The 18403-nt window shown below is 30.9% G+C and overlaps 1 protein-coding gene across 1 annotated transcript in view; it reads right to left on the bottom strand.

Annotated features, from left to right (window-relative positions):
• Nucleotides 1–4021: 4021 nt before the first annotated feature.
• The window catches only part of plxnb1a (plexin b1a), a 106248-nt gene continuing 91866 nt past the window's right edge, over nucleotides 4022–18403 (bottom strand). The window contains exon 18 of the mRNA XM_073823632.1: nucleotides 4022–4075. Coding sequence (XP_073679733.1) covers nucleotides 4022–4075 — 54 coding nt within the window. The remainder of the gene's footprint in view (nucleotides 4076–18403) is intronic.

The raw sequence follows: 18403 nt of genomic DNA, 5'->3' as shown, positions 1-18403 counted from the left end.
ATCACTGCAGTTTCCAACAGACATGAACTCTGGAGGCGGTAAAACAGCAACCTCTTGTAATCGTTTTCATACACAGTTAATGATTACAGACATAACAAGCTTGCTCGGTAGCTTATCTGGCACAGAATTGCACTTAGGATGCGGAATCCCTGGGTGTGAATCCCGTGAAAAACATGACTCATGATGAAAGAGCTGAAAAATGAGAGATCGAAAAAACAAGCTAAAACGGCATGCTTGCGATTGCGTTTTTAAATCACATTTGCTTTTGTTCATACTATCAGGTAGGTTTAGATGTAGTGTAGATGGTACACGAGCGCCACTCAACGGACATTTTTGCAGTGACTTGTACAATTGTACAGCTATGACCAGCTAAAACCAGGCTTGTTGACCAGCTAAAACCAGCCAACCAGACTAGGCTGTTTTTAGCTGTTTTTTTCACCAGGGTAAAACCATTGTCACATAAAACGTACCATATGTACGTTCATCTGTTCCAGAAGAAAAAAAAAGAACATTTCTCTTTGTGCCACTCAGTGGACATCGTGTTTTACATCTTGTGAAAAAGTTCCCACAGGTACGATTTCGTCATGAGATCAGGCTGGTTTTTGTAATTAAATCAACAAGGGTAATTTCCCCTCTCTCTCACACACCCTCTCTCATTAATTCATTCAAATAAATATCTTACAGCACTACTTTATTTCACTTCCGAAAAAAAATATCTTAATTTGTGTTCTGAAGATGAACAAAGGTCTTACAAGTTTGGAACGACATGATAGTGAATAATTAATGACAGAATTTTTAGTTTTGGGTGAACTAACCCTTTAAAATAAATACTCATTGTAGTAACCTAGAAATGCATTTATTTTTTGTGAGGAGCCGCTGATACTCTGACCTCTTTCAATCTGGATATGACTGTGATGTGAAACGGGTCTAAGAGGGAGGTTAAAGGGTAACTAGTGCGCGTGGGCTGATAAATTTTCGATTTTCTGGAATGACAGCCAGATGCAGATGCCCAAACGTGTGTCCTTTGTCCTGTTGTCGAGGGCAGATGCAAGCATCCTGGTGGACAGCACCGTGGAGAGCCCTCACTGAGAGAGGAGGCATCTGCTGCGCTTTTCAGAGACCTCCTCTTGTTCCTCAGCTCCAGTCTCCCTCTCCTTTCAGCCCAGGCGGAACTCGTCACCTCTTCACGTCCTCGCTCTCATCGTGCCATCCCTCACAAACAGACAGATGTCTTATTTTCTACCACCTGCAGAGCTCCACCCACCCACCGGGGTCGATCTTCCTGCCGACCCACGTTCATGCCCACAGTCAGTGACACTGGGGCTTTTCAACTTGGCAGGCGAACATCGATCGGCAACGATTTCCTGTCAGCGATGACTGAGCGGGCTGGAGATTGATCACTCGCAATTGTCTAATTGTGTGGCGTGGGATTGCGCGCATGCTTATTTGTGCGTTTCCATCCAAGTGAGTGAATGAAACCAAAGGGAAGGGATTTTATAAAGTGCTTGACAACTGTAGACCTCCCACTCCAAACGCTATGGCTTAGATTCTTCTCATTTGCAATCTGCCAGCAAGGACAATGTGTGTGTCCGGGGGTAGTCCATTGTCTTTCAAATGAAGCTGTCCCCCTTCCAAAACTGGAACAGAAGGTCATGAAAGCTCCCTCCGTCCTACGCTTGAAAAGCTCATTTGTGGGTGGACCTCTTTGTTGATGCAGATTCTGCTGATTGTGATGCAAGTCCAAAATTCGCAGTCCCTCTACATTGACCTTGTCCTAGACCAGCGTCATCCTGTATTTAGAGCAATTCATCAACGACGCCTACTCGCTTGGCTCATTAATATTAAAAACGATGAACTCATGTGGAGTACGCGAGAGCATCCTATCTAAACCGATAACTAGTATTGATTGCGATTCATATGTCGTCAGCTCTATGTAATTCCCTTTTTTTAAACGATCCATACACGATAACAGCTGTGTTGGCAACGTACGCTTATTTTCCCCCAGGTTTTGCCCACTCAAAAATCAATCAGGAAAAAAAAATAGATTGTTCTTTTCACAGTGAGTGGCGGTGTCTGACTGTTTGTTTGGCTCCTTGCTTAACAACTGGCTTCAAATTGACTTCCCAGCCATTACTCCGTAGTCAATTTGAGTTGATTTGATCTTAATTCATTCAGGATGTGTGCTGGTGCAGCCCCTGGGCTGTTTTGGGGGGTTAGCATTGATTTTTAGTGCTGAAACTTTTTAGTTATTTTATTGGTATGGTGTTCGGTATGAATTTATTACCAGACTGGATTGGCAAAAATAGGATAGAGAGGCTATTAAAACAGAAGGCTGGTTGTGGTGAGCTGCATGGAAGACTGAAGCTCCTTTATGATTACTTCAGCATGGGTTCTCTGGCACTGGATCAAACAACACACAGGACAAATGGGTGAGAAACTATTGTCCACACTGGTGAGAACAGGGCAGTCACACCAGACATGCTGCTGTAATTCAGCCAAAAAGATCTTTATTCTGCTGAATAAAGATGGGGTGAATTAAAATGAGGGTTTAAGGTTGACTGGTAATGTATATTGCTCATGATGATTAAGACTGGGGGGTTGTTTCCAATTCAGTATTTTTTTTATGGTAGGCTAATACTTTACAATAAGGTCCCTTTAGTTGATGATGCATTAAGTAACCGATTTTATTACAGATTTTTTTTCTTTGTTAAAGTTACATGCACCAGTTCATTTTAGTTCATGATAACTCTGGTTCAATAAATAGAACTTTCTTTCTTCAGTCTAAAAGAAATTAAGGTTTTTGAGGAAACCTTCAGGATTTTTCTCCATATAGTGGACTTCAATGGGGATCAATGGGTTGAAGGTCCAAATTGCAGTTTCAATGCTGCTTCAAAAGGCTCTACACAACCCTAGCTGAGAAATAAGGGTCAAAGCTAGTGAAACGATCAGTTTAAAAAAATAAATAAATAAATAATGTATATACTTTTTAACCACAAATGCTTTTCTTGCACTAGCAAGAAATATATTGTAATGTGCAAGACTTAATTATATAGTAATGTTTTGACTTGAACCATAAAGGGATAGTTCACCTAAAAATGAAATTTACTCACCCTCATGTTGTTCCAATGTTATTGGACTCCATTGTCTTTAACAGTTCTTTTAACATTCTTCAAAATCTCATCTTTGTGTTCTGCAAGAGAAAAGAGCAGTCCTTGAGGTTTGGAATGACATGAGGGTGGGTAAATGATGACAGCATTTTCTTGTTTAGGAGAACTATACCCTTAAACTAAAACTAAACGTTTTTTACCTTTTCCAGACTGAAAAGAAAAACTGATATCTGTTATTGGCCATTCAAAACTAAGAAATAAATAAATACTTTAAAGGGATAGTTTACCCAAAAATGAAAATTCTGTCATTAATTACTCACTTTCATGTCATTCAAAACCCGTAAGATCTTCGTTTATCTTTAGAACACAAATTAAGATATTTTTGATCAAATCCAAGAGCTTTCTGACCCTGCATAGACAGCAATGCCACTGACACGTTCAAGGCCTGGAAAGGCAGTAAAGACATTGTTAAAATAGTCCATTTGTGGTTCAACCGTAATGTTATGAAGCTATGAGAATACTTTTTGTGCGCAAAGAAAACAAAAATAATGACTTTATTCAACAATTTCTTCTCTTCTGTGTCAGTCTTCAGTGTCACATTCAGTGTATCAATGCAGGGTCAGAAAGCTCTTGCATTTTATTGAAAATATATAATTTGTTTTCTGAGGATGAGTAATTAATGACAGGATTTAAATTTTTGGGTGAGCTATTTCTTAGATCTATTAATTAAGATCAAATTCTCATTTCCCGAAGATGTGAAATAGTCCAGGTTATTTGACAGAAGAGATCAATTTCTTGATCTCTAATCAGAGGCTTGCACATTTGTCCCACAGAGTTCACACAGGATAGCTACAATCTTAAAAAGCTGAGTTCTCCATTACTCCCACAGTTGGAGTGCAAGACTCTTGGGTATTTCATAAGTCCGTGTTATCAGCAATCCTCTCTGGAAATGACGCAGCCTCAGGCACCTGTGAATGAATTAACATCCATTACATCAGCTGCTCACAATGCTTGTTGCCTATACTGCAGTCATCACCTACACAGCAGTATAAATCATACTCACTTATCACTGTGTGTTCTCTGTGCTTATCCTTGGCTTGACTTATCCTAGTATTTGACTTCTGCGTGGCGTATTAAAGGGATAGTTCATTCAAAATGAACAGTTCTGTCATCATTTACACGCCTTCAAGTCATTCCAAACTGGTTTGACTTTCTTTTTCTTTCTTAGTGGAGCACAAAAGAAATATAACTTTTTTCCAAGTAATGAAAAAGAATAAAGATACATGCTTCCAACTGCCAAAATGACATAAAAGCGCCAAAACAACTCAGACTGTCTAAAGAAAGTCAAAAGTTTATGGGTGAGCGATTCCTTTCACTATACAGTTCACTACATCCCTAAACATAGAGATTTTTTTTATTTTTTTTATTTTTTATTAATTACCATGAATTTAAATGGAAACTGTGGAGAAACGCATTAAAAAAGCCTGTGTGTGTGTGTGTGTGTGTGTGTGTGTGTGTGTGTGTGTGTGTGTGTGTGTGTGTGAGTGATTTGCACAAGTATCTCACTATTAGACTGCCAAAGGTGACATTAAGTCCCAAACAAATGCAGATTTCACTCCTAGTGGATTTATACAGCTGTATACAACTATAAGTACAGTATGGGTACCTTACATAAAGAAACTACAGTATATGCTTTATTTTAGCATCAAGCAATGCAAATAATTGGGTATTTGACATAAATCTTTAAGTAGTGATGTGAGTATCCTGTAATAGGAATAACTGCATTATAAATAAACGGCGTTACTAACTTTTTTTAAACAGCATTACATTTACTGGGGCATTACTATAATTTTCGCATTGCATTCTTCTGAGGTAAATTCTAGCTTATTCCTCTCATCTTCTTCCAGAAACGAAAAGATAAAGGTTCACGTTTGTTTACGGAGGTGATGTGGGTGTTTACCTACATGTCGAAAATGATGTTTAAAATTGGAGATGCGGAGCCGCTTATTGGCGTGATTTACATTAGAGATAATGAGTTTAGATGGGAAAAACTGTAGCTCGCGTTGGTTTCATACAGATTACTTTATCAGAGAATATAGTTTTCAATTTACTTCATTTAAAAGTAGTCATTTCAAGTTTTCTATACATATATTTTTCATGTCTGTGAGGCACGTATTTGTGGAGATTCAGGTTGTTTTATTTATGCGTCTGTGAAGAGTGGTGATGGAGACCGAGGCGGCAGAGAGTGCACCCTGTTTATTTTACAAAAGCACATGGTTTTGTTGTTATTATGACTATACACAAATTAAAGTAGACCCTTTGCAGTTTGCAGAGTATTTTTAGTTCTTCTGGTGCGGTCTTCGACCCCAAAAGATTAGCAATGTTGCTAATCTTGTGGATGTTTTTTTATGTCCTTGGAACGACCCCAACAACGTGATATTTAGCCCCTGAAAGGTGTCTCTCACATTGTCCCACAGCAGCATTAAAATATTTTAGAGTAGTGTACAATGTTTTATTCATTTACCATATGTAATATTGGGGGCATCCAAGTTATTTGACACATTTGAAACATTTTAAAAAAATATATCACAATAGTTACTTTCCCTGGTAACTAATTGCTTATGCTTATAAAGCATCATAAAGATACAGGATGTGGTTATGTAGTAAACTACACATTTAGTATAAAAGAGACCTATTATGCCCTTTTCACAAGATGTAATATAAGTCTAAAGTTTCCCCAGAATGTGTCTGTGAAGTTTCAGTTTAAAATACCCCACAGATCATTTATTATATCATTTTGAAAATGCCCATTTTGAGTGGGCAAGCAGTAAACGCTGATTTCCTGCATGTCTCTTTAAATGCAAATGAGCTGCTGCTCCCCGCCCCCTTTTCCAGACAAGAGCTGTGCCTTTACAGCTCGTACCTCAGATATTCTACTAAAAAATATCTGGTTGGTTTTGATTATCATGTCTATCGCACTAAAGTCATGCGATTTAAACAATATTAGTTTAAAAGTCTGATATAGGGTTTTCTGAGCACACACATCTGAAGTACTAAACTAAACTTTTCTTTCATGTCGTATTGCGCTTAGACTGTCAAATACACACAAGTTTATGTTAAAAACACACATGAGTTACAAAACCAGTCGGTTATGTCTGTGCTGGGAAAGAAATTGCATGATTATATTAGATCAGTTTGGCAGCAGCGTAATATACAGTAAATAAATCAATAAATCCACTGCTCTCTTGTCTCCTCTGAGGCTGGGACTCTAAATAGTTTTCTGTGCTCATCTGTGCAGCCAATGACTAAACAGTTAGTATGCTTTGCTCGAGCTTTCGCCATGGCTTTAGTGCTGGTACACCATTGACACTTGCGAAAACAAAATTATGGCGCTGTGGGTAGAAATGTGCAGCTTAAGGGGTAATAATATTATAATAAAATCCCCTTTCTACATCACAGGGAGAGCGAAATCTGACACGCTCGTTTTTTCAAATGCTGGCAGAGAAAGGCTTACCAAAACAAAGTTACTGGGTTGTCCTGGGGCCTTGATTATAGCACTTAAACATGAAAAGTCAGATTTTCCATGATAATCTGTCCTTTAAAGATGTCAGTCATTTTCAGTAGGTGTAAACTTGGGTAATAATATTAGGACCGGTTTTAGTGTGAGCTAATAGACTTCCTGACTGGAGCACACATCCATGTAGACTCCTCTCTTCACTGGACCATGGGGTGTCGTCAAGACAACCTCACGCTACAAAGAGCCTTCACAGGCCCATTCAGAGGCACGAGAGAGAGGGGCTTTTGTGCTGAAGTTGTGGGTGGGAAGTAATATATTCATTTAGTGTGCAAACAGACAAATAAGCAGGCTAACCCGACTCTGTTCTCTATCGCGTTTCATATCAATGAGCCGCAAACAGAAGTCCACATTGAACATGCTTTCCGTTTGTCAGCGAGATGAATTAGCGCCGGAGATGGTCATACAGATTACATATTGACACAGACACACACTCACACATCCGTATATGAACTCATGTCACAATGAAGCCGACAGCCTGGATAAGCTTGGATTTATTAAAGGAGAAGTTCACTTCCAGAACAAAAATTTACAGATAATCTACTTGCTTACATCCAAGATGTTCATGTCTTTCTTTCTTCAGTCGTAAAGAAATAGTTTTTTGAGGAAAACATTTCAGGATTTTTCTCCATATTGTGGACTTCTATGGTGCCCCGAGTTTGAATTTCCAAAATGTGGTTTAAATGCAGCTTCAAACAATCCCAAATGCGGCTGTAAACGATCCCAGTTGAGGAAGTTGACCTCAAACGCTTGTCTCGTCTTGCTCTGCCTGAACTCTGTTTTTCCGGTTCAAGATAGTTCGGGTATGTCGAAAAACTCCCAATTAACTTCAAAAATTCAAAAAATCATCCTACATCGCCACAGAAGTATCGACCCAGTGTTTCTAAAGTGAACATGCAAAGAGTATTTAACACCCTTAAAGGGGTCCTATTATGCTTTTGCACTTTTTGAACTTTAGCCAGTGTGTGGTGTGTATGTTTGGGCATAAAAAACAAATACAAAGTTACAAATCTCAAAGTCCACTCCAAAGGGAGATATTTAGTTTTTAAAAAATCCCTTTTAAAGAACTACATCGAACGACTCGTTTGGACTACAGCGTTTGTTTTCCGGATGCAATGATGTCACAACGCAAAGACATGAACATCTTGGATGACAGGAGTGAGTATATTATCTGAAATGAATGAACATATAAACACATAATACTAAAAGCTGTACAGAGTTGTGGTCTGTAGGAACACAAAACAAAGAGCTAACTCCTCAGCTGAGAGTAAAACGTGAGGTTGATAGGTTTTACAATGATTGTTAGTTGCCTCGTAAATGTTCATCCGTGTTGATGTTAATGGCTTTAACTATATATGGATGGCCAGTATTATGCTGAGGCCTTTGGCTCTGGTTCAGCTGCCATAATAAGTGAGTCATTTGTGATGCTGTCCTGCAGGAATGTGATTTGGTGCGAGCAGCCGACATAACTCGGGGGAGCGTGAATGTGAGGGCGGGGTGATATCAGCTGGCTCTTTCATCATACTGCTGCTAAATACAGTTACTACAGGCTGATGTGTACAGTCACTGACACAGCACATGTACCCTGACTCATACAGTACAGCGCTGCCTTGTCTAGACACAGGAGACCATCAGTCAAAATGCAACTAAAACTCAATGCTTAAAGGCCTAGTCATATTTAGTGTGAGAATTTTAATCCCAAAAGGTTTTCAGTGAATTTTAAAGAATCTTCACTTAACTTTTGGATACAATGACTGTTCATGAGCATTGCCATAATAAACAGAATATTAAGAAATATTTACCTTACAAATGCAGTTTATTATATAAATAGTTATTTGTAAAATTAATTGTATTTATTTTTAAATGTAATTATTTTTAATATTATTTATTAATTATGTTATTTAAGTTATATTATTTACTAATTAATATTTATGTGTATTATATAATTTAATAATTAATAATTATTTGTTAGGTTATTAGTGAGTAGTGGTGTAGTAATTACCTTATTTATGTCAAACATAATTATTTTAATTATTAATTTAATTTAAAAAACATTTATTAATAATTAAATATGAAGCAAATACATTTTATTATATCACTAGATATTTGTAAGCTTATTAGTGAGTGGCATAATACTTATCATATATAATTATAATAATATTGTTCAAATATTATTTATTAAATGTTTATTTTAATAATTATTATTATTATTTATGTAATTGTGTGTATTATATAAATTAATAATTATTTTGTAAGATTATTAGTGAGTAGTGATCTAGTAAATTGTAATAAAATTATTACAATTTAATATAAGATCATTCATTAATAATGAAGTATGGAAATACAATTAATTATCTCAATAGATATTTGTAAGATTATCAGTGAGTAGTGATCATCAAATGTGAAATGTGATTTATTAATTAGTAAATATTTATTTTAATGTCTAAATATTTATAATTAATAATTATATTATGCAAGTATTAAGTATTATGTAATTAAAAAAATTAAGTATGTATTGTATAAATATAGTTGTAAGATGTGAGTAATGATGTAATAATTATGTAGTTATTACATTATTTTTCATTTAATTATTAAAAGATCATTTATGAAGTATTATACAAATACAATTTATTATATAAATAGTTCTTTGTAATATTATCAGTGAGTAGTGGCATAATAATTATATGTAATATTTTATTTTAATGTATTTATTTAAATATTATTTTTTAATTAGTAAATTTTTATTTTAATGTGTAAATACTTTCATAATATAATTATTATAAATATTACGTAAAATATTATTTAATTATTAAAGAATTGTTTATTAATGATTAAATGTTTATTTTTATATTATTTTTATTTAATTATTTGCATATAAACATGTATTATAAATTGTGAGTACTGATGTAATAATTGTACTTATTAGATTATTTTTAATGTAATTATTAGGTCATTTATTAATTATTAAATATTATACAAATACAGTGTTATGTAAATAGTAGGGCTGTCAATCGATTAAATTTTTTAATCGCGATTAATCGCATGGTTGTCTTGAGTTAACTCGCGATTAATCGCACATTTTTATCTGTTGTAAATGTACCTTAAATTAACACTTTTTAAAGTTTTTAATACTCTAATCAACATTGGCATGGATGCTTTAAGCAAATATGTGTTTATTATCAGTGAAACCATACTTGACTAGACTAACTTGTTTCAAATGTCATAGATGTTTTTCAAATAACTTGTTCATGTCTATTAGACACATGAAAAAAAGAACATAGAAACACCAGGTTCCCATTACTTCTCTTTCTTTGCACTGAGCAATTTACTTACACAAGCCTGTTTACATTATTTGCAGGACAGGGCAGCTCACTTCTTCTGAACATGCAAAATCTACATTTATTATTACATTTGTTTGCCTCTCGGTGCCCACATACTGTCATTTGATGCAGCCAAGTTCTCAACAAAATGTTTCCATTGTTTTGATGTAATATTTCTGTTATCAGACAACCAAAGTAATATGAAATAATAACTGAAAAAAAATCCTGAATTATGATCATGATTCAATCACTGAAAAGAATCATTTACCGGCATCTGGACATAAGTCACTATTCCCTGCATTATTATCGTTGTTTTTAACTTCCTGTTTGAATGCCTTCAGGATCCTTTGACTTTTTAGGAGTTTAGCCATTTAAAGTTATGTGATCCCAAAAACCTGCTTCTTTTATGTTTTAATGTATTGTTTTGGTTATAATGTACTGATTGGAGAGCCTGGTCTCATGCAAATGCGCACTAGCACGACTTTCTGTTTCTATTTGGCGTGCTATTAACAATTAAGCTGAAATTAAATTTGGAGTACATATGATATGCAATTATGCATGTGTTTGACGTGCATTTAATACGCCGTTTTCGCGTGCATACTCGTATGTGGCTTTACGCATCAACCCCACAGCAACAATCCTAACGTACACCGACTCCGCTTGCATTCATTAAATATGGCAGAAGTGCCGGTGTACGCAAAAGGATAAAATACAGAAGTACCTGCGTACCGGCCCACTTCAAGCACTGGAATGAACATAACATCTGTTTTAACTGAAAGCGCTGCTCCACTGCCGCTCGCTGAACAGAGCAGACGCAGATATGAAGAGAGGGAGGTGCGCGCGCATTCATTGGGAGACCACACGCACGTTCAGCAAAACCGAAGAGCCTCAGAAACTATATTGGGTTTGTCCAATTATGTGTTTATGTATTGTTGCTAGACACTTTTCGATAGGTTGGCAGCACTGCATCCATTTCTTTAACTATGGGCTAGGTAGTGGGTCAAACAGAAATGCGCGCTGCGTTAATCGCGCGTTAATAAAATTAGTGCCGTTAAAATGAATTTGCGTTAACGCGCGATTAACGCGTTAATTTTGACAGCCCTAGTAAATAGTTATTTGTATGGTAATCAGTCGTAATATGTATATAATATTAAATGAAATATTTTACTTTTTAAACGTAATTATTGAAATTATTTATTAATTAGTAAATGTTTATTTTAATGTGTGAATATGAAATATAATTAATAATTATATTAATCAAGTATAATATTAAAATATTATTGAATTATTGAAAATGGTTTATTAATGAATAATTGTTTTTTAGATATTTTTATTTATTGTATATAATGTATATAAATATGTATTATATAAATAGTTGTGAGTACGGATGTAATTATGTAGTTTATTATCTGCATTATTTTTAATTGAATTACTATATAATTTATTAATTATGAAGTATACAAATACAATGTATTAAATTATAGTTATATAATTAAATAGTATAATGTAAAATATTATTTAATTATTAAAAGATTAATTAATTATTAAATGTTTATTTTTATTGTTATTTTTATTTAATTATGTGTATATAAATATGTATTATATAAATAAATGGTTGTAAGATCATCAGTGAGTTCTGATGTAATAATTATGTAATTACATTATTTATTTGAATTTAACTTATTTATTTTTATTTCTTATTTAAAGATCATTAATTATTAAATATTTTCTATTTTCTATTAAATTATTATATCAATAATTATTTTTAAGATTTTCTGAGAGTAGTAATGTAATAATTATCATACGTAATATATCATAAAAAAAAGTTAATTTGTTAAATGTAATTATTTAAATACGATTTATTAGTTACCAAATTTTAATTAATTACTAAATGTTTATTTCATCATTTTATTTAATTGTGTATATAAATAGATGCATTATATAAATAGTTTTAAGATCATCATTGGGTACTGATGTATAAAATATGTAGTTATATTTTGGAAATATTTTTTATTAATGATTAAATTTTTATTTGTAATACATATTTATTATTTAATTATATGTATTATTATATAGTCACATAATAATAGCAGTATGTTCTTCTTTATGCAAATCTGTTGGCTATTATAAGCTATTGGAAAGTAGCTATAAAGTAAATTATAAAATTGAATTATACCTGACATAATGGTGAGTAAATGATGATTCAACTATCGCTTCATCATATATTTCAAATGTACTTGAAGGCATGACTTGATTCTCATGACCCTTCATTGACCTCAGTTTGGCACCAGCCTACAACGCCCAATTGAGTCCCTGTCACATCAGGGTCACTCAGACACCCTTTTCTTTGTCCCATCACTGTACAATTCATGAAAGCAGCACACACAAAGCATCTGGAGTTTGCTATGAGGGCTCAGAGTGTGCTGAATAATTGAAAACGCCCCAAACCTCAAGCTCGCCTCAGGACATCCCCCGATAAACACGCGTCCCACAGCCACGTGAGCCGTCTTTTCATCTGAATGTCGGATTGGGCTCCAAAAGTGGCTGTTCACCCTCACCCGCAGGTGTGCGGCTCGTCCACCACCCCCGGGATTTTATTTCTGGTCAGTCAGGCAGGACAAAAGCTACTTTCTCAGATGGGGACGGACATCACCCCTCTGAAAAACACTATGATGGGAAAACCCATGAAAAATTCATGAGACGCAGACATATTCGGAAGCTGCTGGGGGCCTTTAAATGCTCCTCAAACAAAGTGACTTGCATTGTGTTGAAGTGATGTTTAACATGTGCCTTGTTAAATCTGATTTTTCAGATCTGAACTCTGACTGGCGTCTGATAAGCCGCTCCACGATGTCTTGCCAAATCCTGAAATGCATTGGCTTTAATTGTAATTGCATATAATTTCGGTAATTAATCTTGGCGGATGTCTTCTTTTTCCTCATTCTCAATCATTGATTCCGCTTCCTTCCTTTCTTGATCAGCATCCAGTTGTTTTTTGGTGGTCTGTTTGGCATCTGGCAAAGTTTCTATTGTGGTGCTGCCACATAAACCAGGATTCGGATCAGCGGTTGTGCTTCTGCATTATTGATCACTTGAGAACAACCTGATCAAAAAGGCTGAATCCCAATTTGCATATGATAGCACAAAACGTACTGTATGTACTGCACTGGCAATATTAGGGTTGAAGCAAATAAAACAATTAAAAATCATGTTTGTTATGAAATAAAAAATATTAGATTGAAAAACAGACTTTAAAGAGGGTTATTATGGTTAACTACAACTAAACAAAACTATTACAATTTATTTACTTTAATAAAATTTAGTATACTGAAATTTAAATAATTTGAATAATTAAAGTTTAAGTAAAAGTGGTCAAATTAATAACTAAAAAAAACTGAAATGAAAATTAACCTAAAAAACGAATTAATTGACAAAAGCACATAACTAAATTAAATTGAAAACATAACAACATTATGTACACTGCAATAAATTTATCTAGAAATAGTATAGCTAAAACCAAAATGTAAAAAAAATAAACAAAATGGTAATATTTACATTTACAATATTTACAACAAAATGGTTATATTTAATATTGCACAAACTAATAAAATGACATCTGCACATAACAAAATGACAAAAAAAATAATTTATGAATGAAATGAAAACCAAAAATATAAAAAGTTAATTTCAAATACTAATAGAAACAATAATACACTAACCCTAATAAACACTGAAATAAAAAATTACAGCTAAATAGAAATATTAAAAAAATAAAACTAATAAAAAATGACAAACAAAACAGAATTACTAAAACTAAATCGAAAATTTAATTGAAAAATAAAAAAATAAAATTCAGGTCAAATAATTCATATAATTAAAAATATTAATGAAAACTATAGCAGTATATAAATATTAAAATAGCACTGCTTTCACACTGCTTTAAATTAAATATTACTAAAACTAAATGTAAATTTAAATGAATTTAATTAAAATAATATAATTCAAAATATTAATAAAACTATAATAGTATATAATTAATACTAAAATAACACTGCTTTAAAATAAGAAACTAACTGAAATAAAACGAGTTTATATTGAAGTACTGAAACTAACACTGAAATAAAAAAATTAAGCGAAATAGAAATATTAAAAGCAAAAACTAATAAATGACTGCACATACCAAAATCACTCAAATGAAATCTAAAATGTAAATGAAAACTAAAAAATATAAAATTCAATTCAGATATAATTCAAAATATTAATACAACTATAATAGTATATAAATAATACTAAAATAACACTGCTTTAAAATAAAAAAACTAACTGAAATAACAATAGTTTATATTCAAGTACTAAAACTAACACTGAAATAAACAAATTAAAGCTAAATAGAAATAATAAAAAATATAAAAACTAATAAAAATGACTGCACATATCAAAATTACTACAATTAAATCTAATATGTAAATGAAAACTAAAAAATATAAAATTCAATTCAAATGTAATTCATATTATTCAAATCATATTAAAAATATAATTCAAAATATTAATATAACTATAATAGTATATAAATAATACTAAAATAACACTGCTTTGAAATAAAAAAACTAACTGAAATAACACTAGTTTATATTCAAGTACTAACACTGAAATAAACAAATTAAAGCTAAATAGAAACATAAAAAAGAAAAAACTAATAAAACAATTCTGCACATACCAAAGTTGCTCAAATTAAACTAAAATGTAAATGAAAACTAAAAAATATAAAATTAATTCAATTTAAATGTAATTCATATAATTCAAATTACATAATTTAAAATATTAATAAAAACTGTAACAGTATATAAATAATAATAACTAGAAACTAATGGAAAAAAACTACATTTACATAAAAAAATAACATAAAAATAACACTAAAATAAAAAATAAAGCTAAATAGAAATATTAAAAAGCAAAAACTAATAAAAAATGACAAAGCACAGCAATATTGCTAAACTAAATGTGAAATTTAAATGAAAACTAAAAATATAAAATTCAATTCAAATATATAATTCAAAACCTATAATTCAAAATATTAATAAACTATAACAGTATATGATTATACTAAAATAACACTGCTTTAAAAATAGAAATTCACTGAAATAAAACCATATTACATTCAAAAACTAAATCTACCACTAAAATAAAACATTAAAGCTAAATAGAAATATTGAAAAACAAAAACTAATTAAAAATGACAAAGCAAATATTACAACTAAATCTAAAATTTAATAAAAAAATGTATTCATATCTATAATTTATTATCCAAATTACATAGTTCAGTATATAAATAATACTGCTTTAAACTAGAAATAACTGAAATAAACTAGTTAACGTTCAAGTACTAACACTGAAATAAAACATTTAAACTAAATAGAAGTATTAAAAAACAAAATGAATAAAAATGACAAAACACAACATAATTACTAAAACTAAATATAAAATTTAAATGAAAACTGAAAATATAAAATGTAATTCAAATATAATTCATATCATATAATTCAAAATATTAACTGAAATAAAACTGGTTTACATTCAGCTACTAGAAAACAACTATATTAGAAATATTACAGCTAAATCTAAAATCTAAATGAAAATTAAAATGATAAAATTAAATTCATATATAATTCAAATCATACCATTCAAAATATTAATAAAACTATAACAGTATATAAAAGAACACTGCTTTGAAAATAGAAATGAACTTAAATAAAACTAGTTTATGTTCAAGAACTAAAACTGAAATAAAATTTTAAGCTTAATAGAAATATTAAAAAACAAAACTAATAAAAAATGACAGAAGCACATGACAAAATGACTCAAATTAAATCTAAAATTTAAATGAAAATTAAAATTCAAACCATATAATGCAAAATATTAATAAATGCTATAACCGTGTATAAATTTTACACTGATTTGTAAAATCAGTGTTACAAAGTTGAATTGTAGTCAAACACTTATTAAAAAATGTTTTTTTTAATGGCAGCTGAACTCTATGTCCGCCTTTAGTACAGTAGCACACACACTTGCAATGTTTTGGCTAGACATTTGTGTCTTCATTTGCATAATTCATGTGGAGATTATTTATGGCCTAAGTAATCCAACATTGGGACACACTTTTGCATCATAAATTTTATCTTGAGCAAGGGGTTGTGGGCAATATACGCCCAAAAGCCATGCATGGTTGCTTATTACAAAAATCCATACTATGATTTGAAACGCACTACTCCTAATTTAGCATACTTTGCTTTAAGCAGGCTATACAACTCATGATATGAATTATATGTTAGCATTTGTCTCACATGTGGTTCCGTTCTTAAGCTGCAGTTGCTTTCTGTAATGTCATGTGGCATTTTGGGGGTATCATAGCGTTTCTGTGTTGGTTTGTGTCAGTACACTGGCACATTGAGTTGCTCGCATTGGTTTGTGTGCCAAGTGTAATTGTGGGCACGGGCGAGCTTGTGAAAGAGACTTGTAGAAACCGCAGCATGACAGCGATGGCGCAGACAGATACAGTGAGAGTGCTGAGAAACACTAGACTTGGCTGTGTCCGTTTGCTAGCGTCTCCACCCCATCTGCAACTGTGACATGAGTGGTTTTAGGATGGGGATATTTATAGTGCCGAGGGTCCAGCTGTCATGGGAAGTTTGTCTGCTTGAAGGAAGTGGGACACAGTATCCGAACTATGGGATTCAGGGATTCAGGTTTATTTTTATGGCTGATCCTAACAGACAGGTTGCTGGGAAATCCTGATGTTTTGACAAAAACACCCACAACTGTAAACTCAAGTGCCATCTTAAGACATTTGCATGGGATGCATTTTTTAATAGCTACAGGATTTAATTGTCGCAGCCATGAATCATGATTTGATTTGATTTGAGATATATATATATATATATATATATATATATATATATATATATATATATATATATATATATATATATATATATGTGTATATGTATATGTATATATTTATATGTATATGTGTGTGTGTGTGTGTGTGTGTGTGTGTGTGTGTGTGTGTGTGTGTGTATTTATAATTTTTTTTTTTATTCAATACTTACAGGTATATGTGGAAAGTGTTTCAGTGTCTCAGAAACAGCCGTAAATGTTATTTTTGTAATTTTACAGTTATACTGTAAAATAGTTTATTTTTTTGTGTTGCTATTATTATTATTATTATTATTATGGTTATTAATATTATTATTATTATATTTTTAGAAATAACAATAATTTTAAGAAAAATAATATTTATAATAATAATATTTTTATAAATAATAATAATAATAATAATAATTTTAAGAAAATATAATAATATAATAATATAATTATTTTTTTCTAATTTTATTTAATAATAATAATAATTATTATTATTATTATTATTATTATTATTATTATTATTATTATTAATTTTATTACTCTTATTTGGCAGTAGTAGTATTAAAATAATAACGTATTATTATTCTTATTTTAATAATACTTTTTATTTTAATACAATTATTATTATTTTTTATTTTACAGTGAACTTATACTATTCTTTTGTTTTTATTTTATTCTTATTTAGCAGCAGTAATAGTAAAATAATAACTATATTATTATTGTTGTTGTTGTTGTTGTTATTATAATTATTATTAATAATATTATTATTGTATTAAATTTATTTTTTTATTACATTTAATTTTTTATTTTATCATTCTTATTTGGCACTAGTAGTAGAAAATAATTGTAATAATAATAATTATTATTATAATTATTATTACCACTGCTATTATTAAATAGATTTTCTTGTTTACAGTGAAATTATAGTATTTTCATTTTTACCTTGTATTTTTTTATTATTGATATTTAGCAGTAGTAATATTAAAATAATAATAACTATCATTATTATTATTATTATTATTATTATTATTATTATTATTATTCTTTAATTGATTTTTTTATTTTACAGTGAAACAAAAAGTATTAAGTATTTTTTATTTTATTTTATCATTCTTATTTATCAGTAGTAGTAAAATAATAGTTATTATTGTCATTATTATTACTATTATTGAATAGATTTTTTTAGTTTACAGTGAAATAATAGTATTCTTATTTAATTTTTTTATTATTGATATTTAGTAGTAATAGTAAAATAAAATAACTATTTTTATTATTATTATTATTATTATTAAATGGATTTTACAGTGAAATTATAGTACTAGTAGTAAAATAACAACTATTATTATTATTATTATTACTGTTTTTACAGCAAAATGATAGTATTCATATTTTATTTATTTATTATTCTTTAGTAATAGTATTAAAATAACTATTATTATTCTTATTGAATTAATTTTTTTCATTTTGCAGTGAAATTATAG

Source organism: Garra rufa, chromosome 18 (genome assembly GCF_049309525.1).
Source record: "Garra rufa chromosome 18, GarRuf1.0, whole genome shotgun sequence".
NCBI classification, from domain to species: Eukaryota; Metazoa; Chordata; class Actinopteri; order Cypriniformes; family Cyprinidae; genus Garra; species Garra rufa.
This window is presented reverse-complemented; position numbering and strand designations above follow the sequence as displayed.